Below are 14,297 nucleotides of genomic sequence, written 5' to 3' on the forward strand. Positions count from 1 at the left end.
TAGATCCTTTTTTTCAGATAAGATATTTTCAAAACAGAAGTACAGAAGTATTGCACGGAAGTCATAGTTACCTCCAATTGTTTATCCTCCAACATTATGCCCTCAGGAGCACAGGCCTGTTCTATATGAGGATTCCCTTAAACTCTGGACTAGTTTTTAACTATGTTTTCCAATGCAAGCTAATGGCTATCATTATAACTTGAATGTGTTCAGACCAAATTTTAAAGCAGTCACAATGGCCGTCTACAAATATTTAAAATACTACCACATATATGATAGGACTTTTTTTTCTCTTTGCTCCAGGGGCATAGTAGAAACCAATGGGTTCAAAGGTATGTGAAACCGAACTTAGATTAAACATTTAAAGAATGATGAAGCAGAGTTCACTGAAAACTTCTGGTTTCTCTTCATTCGATATATTAAGGTATATTTATTTAAATAGTTTATATAGCCACACATTTCACAATAATGACTCTGGTCAGCATACAAAGATTAAAACACAACAATAAAATATAACTCATGATATTCTGGTTAAAAGACAACCCCAAAACAGAAAGGCCTATCATCAACAGTGCTCACCTAACCACCTGATCCAAATGCCAGGGGGAATAACAGGAATCTGTTGACCTAGATCAGTGGTTCCCAAACTTGGCAACTTTAAGACTTGTGGACTTCAACTCCCAGAATTGGGAGCAGAGCTGGCTGGAGAATTCTGGGAGTTGAAGTCCACAAGTCTTAAAGTTGCCAAGTTTGGGAACCACTGACCTAGATTTTTTTTTTAAAAAAAAATAGCAGGAACAAACTTGTTTAATGCTTTGGATGGGACATTTGTGGAAGAGCCAGGAAATTCTATGGTCAGATGCTAGATCAAGAAGTCAAAAAATCCTGGAAGGTTACGACAAGGCATTTATACTGCTGGCAAACATAACCTACTTGGATGTGTTTATGAAATTGCCAGGAGTCAAGCTCAGCAATTTTACCTAGATAGCACAGAGAAGGGATTACAGGATCTCTGAGATGGATTCTAATTGCAATCTATTTTTCTAGTAATGAAAACACTTAACAACTACATCATTGGGAGAAAAATGAATTGCTTACGGCACATTGATTCTTAAAATCTGAAGAAACGGGAAACACGTATAAATACAGCAAAAATAAATAAATCGAATGCAGTCATGTCCCTTTGGCTTTCAATTGGTACCAGTTGAATGACTGAGCAGAGTAGTTTTCAAAATCCCAGAATTCAAAATCTACCACCACTTCTCCGAGGAATACAGGATGTCTGAAAATTCCAGTGTGCCAGACGGATATCTGAAGCTGTCGGGATTGCAGTTGGGAATATTCAATATTGTACTATAAAGATAAATGGTGTTACTAATTGGTGTGAGATTAACAAATGCAATTTATACAGGTGCTGCCTTGTCATATAGCACTTTCACAGACTCCTGCAATAAATGACCACTATCTAAATTAGGGTTAAGAATGTTATGCCACAATTGATTGGGAGGTGGTCTAATAATCATTTAATCCTCAATCAAGTTACATCTAATGTTCTTCTTTCTTGAAGAGTGAGGCTGCCCAATCCCAATGAAAGCTGATCCAAAAACATAATGCTTTTTATCGAACCCCATGGGAGTTTGGCTTGTCTGCAGTTAGATCCGCTTTTCAATCTATGTTAAATTTAGGTCGTTTAAATTAAACAGCTCCTTTAAGTTTGATAAATTACATATCAATAATAGAAGATAAAGCATTTACCCAAATTGTAATATAATTCTGAAACCCTTTCAAATGTTGCATATTCTATCATATAATAAACCAGCTTCTCTTTTAGATCGTGTAGACCAGGGGCTTCAAACTCACAGCCTGTGGGCCAGATGCATCACATGCTGGTCACGCCCACCCTGTTTTAGCAAAGGGGGGAAAGTCACGATATGTCACATTACAACAACGTGAAGCTATGACAGGGGTGGGTTCCTGCCAGTTCTAACCTCTTCTATAGAAGAGGTTCCACAAATCTACAGTGCCGTTTAGAACCGGTTCCAGCTCCCTTCCCCCGCCCGTCCGCACATCATCAAGATGAAGAGCGAGAGGAGGAATTCTGGGAGTTGAAGTCCACAAGTCTTAAAGCTGTCAAGTTTGAACACCCCAGGGTTTTTTTTCTAAAGGGTTAGGGTGCAAGGGTCTTGTAACTTGACAGCCTTAAGACTTGCGTGCTTCAAATGCCAGAATTTCTCAGCCAACATTTTGGTTGCTAAGCAAGAGCATTGTTAAGTGAGTTTCACCACATTTTACAAGTTGACCACGTCCACTCAGTCACATGGCTGACAAGCCACTCCCACCCGGTCACATGGTCAGCACGCCACTCCCACAAAGCAGGCCACACTTATAGAAGAGGTTTTCAAAATATTGAAACCCACCACTGCACCATGAGTTTGATATCCCTGGTTTAAATGCTGGAGTGTCACAAGATTTCTTCTTCAGCTCCAAAATGCTTAGACACTTTTACTTGTAAGTGTGACTCAGTAAGATATTTCCTACAAGTATTACTCAGTGGATACAAAGAGAGTATGGTAGCATCTTTTAAACTAACAAACATTTCTCCCTAAAAAGGGTAAAGGCCATTTGTATTTAAGAATCAATATTCAAGATTCAGAAATTCTATTAAATGCCACAAGTCATGTTCCTAAGTACAGTAATAGGCCATTGGTGTATATGCTTAGATATTTCTTCCTTAAGGATTTTTCCAGGCCGGGCAGTTTTCTCTACTATCAAGCCATAAAAATGAACAAGATCAGCACACTGGTAACCATTCCCACTCTTTGCATTCAGAGTACTAATCTCTGAACATCAACTACCATCATATTATGTAAAATGCTGCAAAAATCCTGGACAATAGCAAACAGATCTCTCAAAAGGCATACCTAGGCTTTAAAAATCCAAACACTCCTTTAGATTGGAGCCCAGAAATTTCCCTTTACTGTTATCTTTTGTTTGTTAGGATTTCACTGCAGATCTAATAATCCTAATACAGTAATACCTAGTTTTTAATCTACATAGTAATTTTATAGAACTGTTTTGAATTATCCCTTTTATTCTGATAGGAGCTGTTTTTATAAACTCATAGGAAGAACGTTCGCTCATATATTTTTTTTAAACTGCATGTTGTGCTCTTCCTTGACTCTTCACAGTATGACCAAGAATTGCTGAGAATACCTTTAATATTTCTTGGAATGTTGGATTCAGTGTGTTCTTTTTGACAGAAGTCTTCCGTTTATTCTGGGGAGATTTATCAGGCAGCAAGTAAGTCTTGACGTATCTTTCAATCAAAGATAGAGATAACAATTAACACTTGTGAAAAGAAGAGAGGAAGGAAATAAAGGCATAAATAAAGAGAGTGTAGTTAATTAATGCCTCTGAAGATAAATTGCATGAAGTTACTCTCTTAGTTTCAAAAATGCAGTGTTGACTTTTTTGCACTTGAAGAGTAAGAAGGACTTCATAGGCTGGTTTATACAATACAATAGCAGAGTTGGAAGGGACCTTGGAGGTCTTCTAGTCCAACCCCCTGCCTAGACAGGAAACCCTATACCATTTCAGACAAATGATTGTCCAACATCTTCTTAAAGACTTCCCGTGTTGGGGCATTCACAACTTCTGGAGGCAAGCTGTTCCTCTGATTAATTGTTCTAACTGTCAGGAAATTTCTTCTAAGTTGCTTCTCTCCTTGATTAGTTTTCACCCATTGCTTCTTGTTCTACCCTCAGGTGCCTTGGAGAATAGTTTGACTCCCTCTTCTTTGTGGCAGCCCCTGAGATAGTGGAACACTGCTATCATGTCTCCCCTAGTCCTTTTTTTATTAAACTAGACATACCCTGTTCCTGCAACCGTTCTTCATATGTTTTAGTCTCCAGTCCCCTAATCATCTTTGTTGCTCTTCTCTGCACTCTTTCTAGAGTCTTCACATCTTTTCTACATTGTGGAAAACTGAATGAAGTATTCCAAGTGTGGCCTTACCAAGGCATTATAAAGTGGTATTAACACTTCATGTGATCTTGATTCTATCCCTCTGTTTATGTAGCCTAGAACTGTGTTGGCTTTTTTGGCAGCTGCTGCACACTGCTGGCTCATATTTAAATGGTTGTCCACTAGGACGGCAAGATCCCTCTCACAGTTACTACCATTGAGCAAGGTATCACCTATACTGTACCTGTGCATTTTGTTTTTCTTGCCTAAATGTAGAACCTTACTCTCTTCACCATTGAATTTTGAAAGGCCAGGGGGGGGCTTTGCCCAGGTTCATCTGGTGCACCAATTACGGCCCTATTTGGATCAGGAAGCACTTCAAACGGTTACTCACACCCTTGTCACCTCAAGGCTGGATTAAAAAGAGCCGAGGTGGTGCAGTGGTTAAATGCAGCACTGCAGGCTACTTCAGCTGACTGCAGTTCTGCAGTTCGGCTGTTCAAATCTCACCAGCTCAGGGTTGACTTCCGAGGTGGGTAAAATGAGGACCCGGATTGTTGTTGGGGGCAATATGCTGACTCTGTAAACCTCTTAGAGAGGGCTGAAAGCCCTATGAAGCGGTATATAAGTCTAACTGCTATTGCTACATGGGGCTACCCTTGAAAAATGTTCGGAGACTGCAGTTAGTGCAGAATGCGGCCGCGCGAGCGATATTGGGTGCACCGAGGTACACCCACGTTACACCTGTCCTCCGCGAGCTGCACTGGCTTCCAATTGGTCTCCAGACGCAATTCAAGGTGTTGGTTATCACCTTTAAAGCCCTACATGACTTAGGGCCAGAGTACCTTCGAGACCGCCTACTGCCACATACCTCCCAGCGGCCAGTAAGATCCCACAGATTGGGCCTCCTTCAGATGCCGTCAGCCAGACAGTGTCAGTTGGGGGGCCTCCGGAGGAGAGCCTTCTCTGTGACTGCTCCGACTCTTTGGAATCAGCTACCCCCAGAGATCCGGACCATACCCACTCTCATGGCCTTCAGGAAAGCTGTAAAAACTTGGCTGTCCTGGCAGGCCTGGGGCTGTTGACCTCACTGTTGAGGTCCAGCCCCGATTAGAATGAATGTATGAGCTGTTGCTATTTTAAACCGTTTTCTTTTGTTATGTGTTCGTTATGTGTCTTTTTTTTTTCTCTTTATTTTTGTAAGCCACCTGGAGTCCTTTGGGATTGGGCGGCATATAAATGTGGTTAATTAAATTAAATTAAATTAAATTAAATTTTATTAGATAGTGCCCAATGTTCAAGTTTGTCAAGATCCTTCTGTATTTTAAGCCTGTCTTCTGGAATGTTGGCTATTCCTGCCAGCTTGGTGTCATCTGCAAATTTGATGAGTTCCCCACTTATTCCCTCATCCAAATTATTGATGAAGATGTTGAAGAGTACTGGGCCTAAAACAGAGCCTTGGGGTACTCCACTGCATAGTTCCCTCCATGTAGATGCAGTTCCATTGAGGACTACACATTGAATGCGGTTGTAAAGTGTGGATGTTGTTCATGTTTTTTAAAAGAATAGCTCAATTCCCAGTCACTACTATATCAAGATCTTTTAAGAACATTTTATTCTTTGGCCCATCCCCATACATACTTTACACATACTTGATATTTTAAAATTTAAGTCTTTTATGTTGTATGAAATCCTTTTTCTTAAATGAATACAAATTAAATTCAGTATATTTGTGAACTGAAATTGCCCAGTAATGCCTAGTATATGTTGATCACTGAGATGGAATTCTTTGTTATTATATCCACTTTTTAAGAGTGAATTAAGTTCAACAATGAAAACAGATTGTAAGGCTAAGCTTGGTACAATTATTTTAAAAATATTAAAAACATTACAATCAAAGTCAACTCAACTCTGAGACAATTTTTTTTTGGGGGGGGGAATTAATAAGATAAGCATATGTATGAAATCAGTTTTGTGCATATATCGGCCTTGAGATTCAGATAGGAAAAATACAGTGATTCTTATCTCCATGTATTTGGCTCCTGCTTTCTAATTTTATTTTGTATTGTAAGAAGCATTTCTTTTTTGTTTCTTTTCTTTTTTTGTAATGAGGCTGTTTTCTTATTCATTTTTAAATTCTGTTTTGGTCTCTCTTAATTTAGTCCTGATGACTCATAATTAATTAGTCAGTCTAGAATCTATGTTAGTCAATCTAATCAATCCATCAATTCTGAGAAACAAACTTAGCAATTACATCATGAATTTGAAGAGTATTAAATCAACAAAACAGACACCATAGTTATCTTTAGGGTTTAGACAGCACAAACATTTTTTAGACATCATGAAACTGCCCTAGAGCTATATGGGTTTGAACTTGTAGCTAGATTTTATATGATGTGATAGGCTGGATGTGCTCAGGCTTCTTCCCTTAATATTGTCATCTTGCAACATTTGACCCAGGAAGCACACTTTCTCCATCGTTGCCCCTGGCCTATGGAACATTCATTCCCCAGAAATCTGGCTGGCCTCCATTCTTTTAGCCTTCTTGGGAGGCCTTGAAGAGCTGGGTCTTCCTGCAAACATTGGGGAACAATGAGTTTGGAGCCCAGCAAGGCAGAATGCTGATGGTGAAAGTGTGGTGCCCTGGGAATGCCAGGAATGTTTATTGTGGTTTGTTTGTTTCTTGTAATGTTTTAGAGTTTTGTGAGCTGCCCAGAGTTGTGATTTATAATATGGGGACCTATATATCTCTTTTTAATATATATGTAGTATGTTATATTTTATTATACTTTTGCTACTAAGTTTGTGTATATGTGCTTCCAAATAGTGTTGACTCTCTTGGTGACTGCCTGGACAAGTCCCTGCAGTTTTCTTGGCAAAATCTCAGAAGCAGTTTGTCCTTGCCTGCTTCCTGAGGCTCAAAGTCACCCAACTGGCTTTGTGCCTAAAGGCAGGACGATGGTCATGGCTATGGTCCCCTGGTTTCTAGCTTTATGGCTAAACCACTACTCCAAACTAGCTCTTGCTGCTTTGAATGACTCCAGACTCACCCCTTGTGAATGAAAAATTGACCCTCTGATCTTAAGCAGCACTCACATTTGCTGTAGATCACAATACATGAGCTGAAAATATAGCGGCATGATGGAAAATTAGTCTACTCAAAGGTATAACAAAGATGGGAGGGAAGCAAGCTTATCAGTGGGTTCTTTCTAAAGCAAGGAAAACAAAGCACCTGTCAGTTGCAAAGGGTATCAAAGAAATGACACATTTAGCCATTTTTTCAACATTACTAATGCAGCTGTCAAGTGGCTGGGATATCCGGAGATTCAAGCAGTTCAAATGAATAGAAAGATTATTCTCTACAAGAATTTGGCCAACTAACAGTTAAGGGAAGTGTGTGGGAGATAAGAGAGGCGTTCAAGTTGGGCTGAACTTAAAACTCTTGCAGGCGCACAGGGATTTGTGACTTATGACACATTTGATCCCTCCCTCAGGCTCAATCTGGTCATCTCCTACATCGGCTTCCTTATGGACTGTGCTTCATTGTCATGTTAAAGGGCATTTCTTTTATCCTTTGAAGAAATATTTGCCAGCATAATTAGTATTGTTCCAGGAATTAAACTAAGTTTTCATTTGTCTTAGCAATAAATGTCCTGAGTGCTCCAGTCCTTAAAGCTTTATTGCAGAACTATCTAACGGCAGAGATTTTCCTGGGGGGAGTTTCACACATTCAAAATTATCACACTCCTTAAAGTGTGGGCAGGCCAGTTTGGAAGAGTGTGGTTGGTGCTTGGAGGAGAGGTGTCAGCCACCTTTCCAGTTGGGTATATGAGTGATGGGTCTCCAGTACACAGAGACTTGGAGTATTTCTAGGTGTGGGTCAATTGGGCTTCTGGAAAGACAAAGAGAAAAGAGGGGGGGAAGAGGGGGTTGTTGGTTTGTGAAAAATCATCACCTCTGCTATTTGTAGATTGGAAGGTCTGGAAATGCTTTTAACAAGAAGCCCAAGTCCTATATTAGTTTAAAAACTTGATTTAGAGGAGAATAAAAGCCAAGTGGAAGAAAGCAAAGCAAACCTATTACTAATCTTATTCATGATTTTGCTTTTTAGGTTGAAAAATGCTATATCACCCTGTATCCACAGATGTATGCATAGATGTTTGTTTCTAATGGCGATGATATCAAAATAAGAAAATGAGCATTGTGGCATCACAAACAAGCTCATAAAAGACAACGTTTGCATCATGATATACACTTCATCACATGTTCTCTCCTCTCCCCTCCTAGGGGATGCATCTTCACAAATACTACTGTTTTAGAATTAAAATACATCTTAGTTTTTTTTAAAATAAAAATAAATCGAAAGAAACTTACGGATTGCATTTCTTTTTTTCTTCCTTTCCGTAGGCCAAATTCTTGCAGGCACTGATGCATACTTCCAAAATGCCAAATTTGAAATTGTATCTAATGGCAAATTCTATTTCACCACCGACATCAGCTTTTGCAAAGTCAACAGCCCCACTGCAAACGCTGGTAATGCTGTATAAACTACCCTGTATAAGACAGTGAATTAAGACAATCAAAAGGGTCTGAAGTACATAACCATGTGTCTGCTTTCTAGGTTTCGTTTAGGATTCTAAAGTCTAGACTGACTACTAGATGGCATAAAGGGTTAGAACAAGGTTTCTCAATCTTGGCAACTTCAAGATGTGTGGATGTCAATGTGTAGAATATCCCAGTCAGCCTACCGGCTGGTGAATTCTTAAAATTGAAGTTCATACATCTTATGATGGCTGGGAAATTCTGGGGGTTGAAGACCACACATCTTAAAGTAACCAAGTTGTGATGGAATGCAGGAGCAGAAGGGGAGGCTTTTGGCAACACAGAACTTTCCCAGAAAGAGGCCCAGATCAAGAGGCTGCGGTCCTGAGATGGAGGATGGAAGAGGGCAGTGATGGCTAACCTTTTTCTCTTCACGTGCCGAAATCACCTGAACATGCATGCCCACATTCACGATGCAATGCGCTTGCCCCCCTGGGCATGTGTGTGTGACCCCTTCGCGGGCATGCACAACCCCCAGCACAGCCTACTCGGCCTCCTGCACCATGGTGGTGGGGGGTCATTTTTGCCTTCCCCAGGCTCCGGAGACTTTCCTCAAGCCTCCAGGAGAGCGAAAACAGCTGCCCCAGGCTCAGAGGCCCTCCAGAGGCTGGAGACAGGCCCATTTTCAGACTTCCAAAACTTCCTGGAGGCCCCTTTTTCGGTCTCCCCAGGCTCTGGAGGGGAACATGTGTGGCAGAGACTCAAAAATCAGCTGGTCAGTGGGAGGCACCTGCGCACATGCACAGTGGAGCTGAGCTGGGCAACGGCTCGCATGCCCGCAAAGAGGCTCCATGTGCCACCTGTGGCACATGTGCCATAGGTTTGCTGTCACAGGATTAGGGGTAGCCACACCCTAAAATTGTTCAAGATATACGTTATCTAGTAGGTCAGAAAGACATAGCTTTCATTTGGTAAGATTCTTTCAATTATATATAAGTAAATAAAGGATTTGATTCAGTTGGATCTCACTGTCTCATCTCTGGGCTTGGACCTAACATCAAGGTTGGAAAACACTGAGTTAGAGGGGGATTTTTTGCATCTCTTTACTATCATTTATTACTTGTCCAATCCAAATCAGAATAAAGCTTAATATCTGAAGAAGAAAGTTAAGATTTCCCATACAACTCATCTGAAGTGGTACTCTGTTCTGCTATCCAAAATAAAAAAGGCCCATTGTAAAGAGATAAAGACATATGTAAGGTTTTTATCATTATTTCTGTCTCTGAAACAGATGTTTTCTGAAGTTTTACATATCCTTGAGAATTATGTGATTTTTTTTTGTGAAGACAGTTAATAAACTATCAAGCATTAAAAACCTATACATTTTCCATGCATAGTAATAGAAAGAGGAGAAACATGATCACTACTTACACGTTTTTTATCTCCACAGATTAAGGCAGCATCTATATCTATGGAGGATATGCATTCTTCACTTGATGCTTTTATGCAAGCAATTCGACTGTCCTCTTGTTCTCCATTGATACTTGAAGATCTCTTTGTTAAAAAAAAGGAGGGACAATAATATATAAACACTACTCATCTTTATAAAATCAACACAAGGGGGCTTCTGAAATGCTGAATGATGCAGTCAGCAATTAAATTGCAATGATTCAATATTGCAAACCCATTGGTAATTATAACAATGCACAGGAAAATGAACAGTTTAAAAAGGAGGTCAGCTACGTCCATTCACTTGCAATGGATTGCAAGTGAATCAATGGACAGTCTGAGGTTAGATCTGGAAGCTCAATATGAATGTTTCCTCTTTCCATCTGTAACTGGGGAGGAGAATAAATAAACTGGTTTCCAAAGTATACACTAATGTGATTACAGCTATTATATACTGCAAACCTCCATACTTTGCATAATTTATTCAGTTCACAGAGCTTGCTGTGTTTTCTCATCAAATCTGATCATGTTTCAAGTACAGAATACCCAACATTCCATTAATATATTGCATAGTTAATGTCATTCAACAATACTATACCCTAGTTGAAATATCAATAGCTGTATCAGATAGGCTTCTCCTATCCTTCACTGGATCTTTGTCTGGCCCATAATTTGCTGGGAGGAGGTATTTCTCATTGGCCACATCATTCTGTGATTTTGAGATTTCTAGAGTGGGGAAAAGTCAATTCAGTACATTCATAGCTGTAAGTCTAAAATTTATAATTGTTATAATACTTGCAAGGCTGAGCTGGCAGCATTTGAAGTATATTCTTGTTTGCATTTTATGAAACTAAAACAGCCCTATTAAAATATATCAAATATATAATACTAGAGTTTAGATTATTAGAGAGCGAATTTGGTGTAGTGGTTAAAGTATCAGGGTAGAAGCTGAAGACTGGGAATTCTAGTCCCACCTTAGCCACAAAGCTAGCTGGGTGGCCTTGGATCGGTCATCTTTCCAATTGATCTTGGATCAAGAAATAAAGCTTTTATAACAGAAAAATTGATATATTTGAACACACTTTTTTTTTGTCCATAGAAAAGTCTCTCATGGAATCTCAGTTCTTTTTAGGAGCTTAGTGCTTCATAGAAAACATATTGAAAAACTCTGTTTTAGAGGTATCCCAGGGTTATACTTTAATTTGGAAAACATGCATACAGCACAGAGTCTACAATATCCATACAATATTTTTTTAAAAACCCACATCCAATCAGCTCCTGGTAGGAAGCACAGCCTATAAGTAGGTCTAAATTAAAGTAACAGTTTCAGTAGATATCTAGCCCAACAGTACAGGTTCAATTTGCATTCAATTATGTTCTCTCTTGAAACATATGTCTACTGTTATCACAATATCTATAGCACAGTTTCAAGGGAGTAGTATGAATTCAAAGGAGTGAATCGTAGTCAGTTTATTGGAAATTTCTCTCAGGCAGTTGTGTATACTGTAGAACTGCAGTTTACATTGGCACAGAATGGAGAATGAGTTACAAATGGAGTCTAGGAACAAAAATATAAAAACACTTCATGACTTGCTCTTTATTTTCTCTTGTGTGGCTCCACATTTGATTTAACAATAAACTTGATGATAAGTAAGTACATCTTTGTTCCAATTATTTCTCAAATAACCATAGGTGCAAATTATATGTGAATTTTTATTGCATAAGATGTCCCAAGGTTATCACCCCCATGGAGGTAAGATTGGCCCCCACTTTGAGACTATTTTGCAAGGCCTGGGTTTGGGGATCCCAGAGTGGAATGGAGCCCATCAAATGATTTATTTGATAGCTATTGCCAGGATGTGAGGATGGGGGTAATTGGTTTTTGTTGTTGTTTTTATTGGGTTTGTATTGTGGTAAGCCACCCGGAGTCATTGAGAGTGAGTTGGGTAGCCATATAACTTTTCAATCAATCAATGTTGCAACAGTGGAAAACCTAAGACTATATTGACCACTTTGATTAATATTGTCATAAAGGGCAGAAATTAAAAGTGACTGTAACTTTTTGTTAGCTTGGTAAGAGTATGTGGAGCACTTTCAAATGATGTAAGAATAATTCTTCATGATAGGTAGGTCTAACATCTCATATTCTGCATGCATATTTTTGGAGCAGGATAAATAATACAGTACCACAAGCTATAACTGCAATTAGAAGTGGCATAACTAAGAAATCTCACTAACCCCACTAGAATGTATTAATACATGTTATTAATGAAAATGATGGAACACTTTAATCCAGTGTTAAAATCCAGTGTGAAGGACCCCTTAGATGCTTCAAAAGGGAATTGTCAGATGAGAAGTTCTTATTTCCTTGAGGAATGGCATTGGGGGATGAGAGGCAGAAAAGTAATATTCCTTGTAAACTACAATACTTGAAGTTCCAATCCAGATTCTAAGATTCAGTCAGATATACCTTTGATACTGATTGGAAATCTCTTTCTTTAACCCCCCAAAGCCAAAAGATAGATAGTAAAATACAGTACTATCGTATTTGCCCCACAAATATGGCTTGGGCCTTATTATCAGGGAAGGGGTTATTGTTTTGGGGTTGCCGAGCGGCTGCTCCCTTGCAAGCGGGCTCCCGAACAGCCAGGCATAGCTTCAGGGGTGAAGCAGCCATGAGGTGACCACGCTCAGGAGCAGCCGCACAGCAAACCCCTTCTCCAGCAGGGCAGAGCACCATTCACTGACCTAGGTGGTATACCTAAGGCACCAAGCCACGTGGCACTCTGCCTGTCCCCCAGCTTCCATGGCTTAGCACATTTGGGATACCCCCTAGGTCAGTGCATGGAGCTCTGCCCGGCTGGAGAGGGTTGTTGTGCAAGCACCTGTTCTGCCCCCAGCTTGCATGCCTCCCAGCAACATGAGCGCCTTCCCCCCCCCCACTGGTTCCCACAGCTTGGCACCTTCAGGATACCGCTAGGTCGGTGAGCGGTGCTCTGCCTCGCTGGAGGGGGGGGTTGTCCAGGGGGCTTATTTTCAGAGGGGCTTATATTTTTGCCCACGCAAAAGAATGTGGCAAGGCCTTAGTTTCAGGACAGGTTGTATTTTCGGGGAAACACGGTATTCTTTTAGCTACCAGGTGACTAGACCTATCCTTTTACTGCAACATCTTATTTCAGAATAGTAAAGACCCTTACTTTTGATGTGTGTGGTAAGAGACAGAAAAAGGTTTTCCATAGACTTGTGGAAACCTGGTTTTAATTCCTGAAAGAAAAAGAGACAAGAATAAATAAATAGAATGGGACAACCTTCTCAAGGTTTCCTGAATGATAAAATTTTCAAGGAAGCGCAGGTGCAAACTTGCAAACAGAGCTATAATTCCTGTTTTCAAGCATTTAAGAGATTATATATGCTTGCATTGTTATTATTATATTTTTATCCCACCTTTTAAATATTTTGGCCAACTCAAGGTGGCAAATTTACTTAATACTACTTCCTCCTCCTATTTTTCATGCAATAATCCCATGTGGTAAATTGGTTTGAAAGACAGCAACTGGCCCAAAGTCACCCAGCCAGCTTTCATGCCGGTCCTTTGGTACATAAAAGATCACAGTGTTTACCACAGTAATTTTATAAATCAGTCAACATCCCAGTCTGGGTTGCAAAATAATAATAATAATAATAATAATAATAATAATAATAATAATAATAATAATAATAATAATAACAACAACAACAACAACAACAAACAAATAACAAACAATAACAATAATAATAACAAACAAACAAATAATAATAACAAACCGACAAAATACTGGCGCATAATACACCAGACATCACACTGGTTGAGAAAAATAAGGTCACAATCATAGACATCGCAATACCAGGTGATAGCAGGGTCGCCGAGAAGGAACATGAAAAAATCGCAAGATACCAGGACTTAAAAATCGAAATTCAACGACTATGGCACAAACCAGCAGTGGTAATTCCAGTGGTAATTGGCACACTGGGTGCTATTCCAAAAGCACTGGAATTACATTTAAAACAGTTAAAAATTGACAAAATCACCATCAGTCAAATGCAAAAAGCCGCACTGCTTGGATCTGCACGCATATTACGAAAATACGTTACGACGTCCTAGGCCCCTGGGTGGGGCCCGACTAGTAACCAATGCCAAATCCGGCGAAACAACTAGCCCCTGTGATACAATTGTATAATAATAATAATAATAGTAATAGTAATAATACATAATACACCAGACATCACACTGGTTGAGAAAAATAAGGTCACAATCATAGACATCGCAATACCAGGTGATAGCAGGGTCGCCGAGAAGGAACATG

The 14,297-nt window shown here is 39.7% G+C and overlaps 1 protein-coding gene across 5 annotated transcripts in view; it reads right to left on the reverse strand.

The window, feature by feature from the left end:
* Nucleotides 1-695: 695 nt before the first annotated feature.
* SYTL3 (synaptotagmin like 3) overlaps nucleotides 696-14,297 on the reverse strand; it is a 50,015-nt gene continuing 36,413 nt past the window's right edge. For 4 of the 5 annotated variants that reach the window (XM_014057636.2, XM_014057651.2, XM_014057644.2 and 1 more), the window contains exons 7-12: nucleotides 13,152-13,218; nucleotides 10,553-10,680; nucleotides 9,937-10,059; nucleotides 8,338-8,516; nucleotides 3,214-3,316; nucleotides 696-1,353 (exon numbers count right to left, since the gene is read on the reverse strand). In XM_014057636.2, coding sequence (XP_013913111.1) covers nucleotides 1,174-1,353; nucleotides 3,214-3,316; nucleotides 8,338-8,516; nucleotides 9,937-10,059; nucleotides 10,553-10,680; nucleotides 13,152-13,218 — 780 coding nt within the window. In that variant the 3' untranslated portion in view covers nucleotides 696-1,173. The remainder of the gene's footprint in view (nucleotides 1,354-3,213; nucleotides 3,317-8,337; nucleotides 8,517-9,936; nucleotides 10,060-10,552; nucleotides 10,681-13,151; nucleotides 13,219-14,297) is intronic. The other variant, XM_014057668.2, reaches the window with a different exon arrangement.

Source organism: Thamnophis sirtalis, unplaced genomic scaffold (assembly GCF_051295495.1).
Source record: "Thamnophis sirtalis isolate CommonGarterSnake01/CBP01778 unplaced genomic scaffold, rThaSir2_p1.2 scaffold_6, whole genome shotgun sequence".
NCBI classification, from domain to species: domain Eukaryota; kingdom Metazoa; phylum Chordata; class Lepidosauria; order Squamata; family Natricidae; genus Thamnophis; species Thamnophis sirtalis.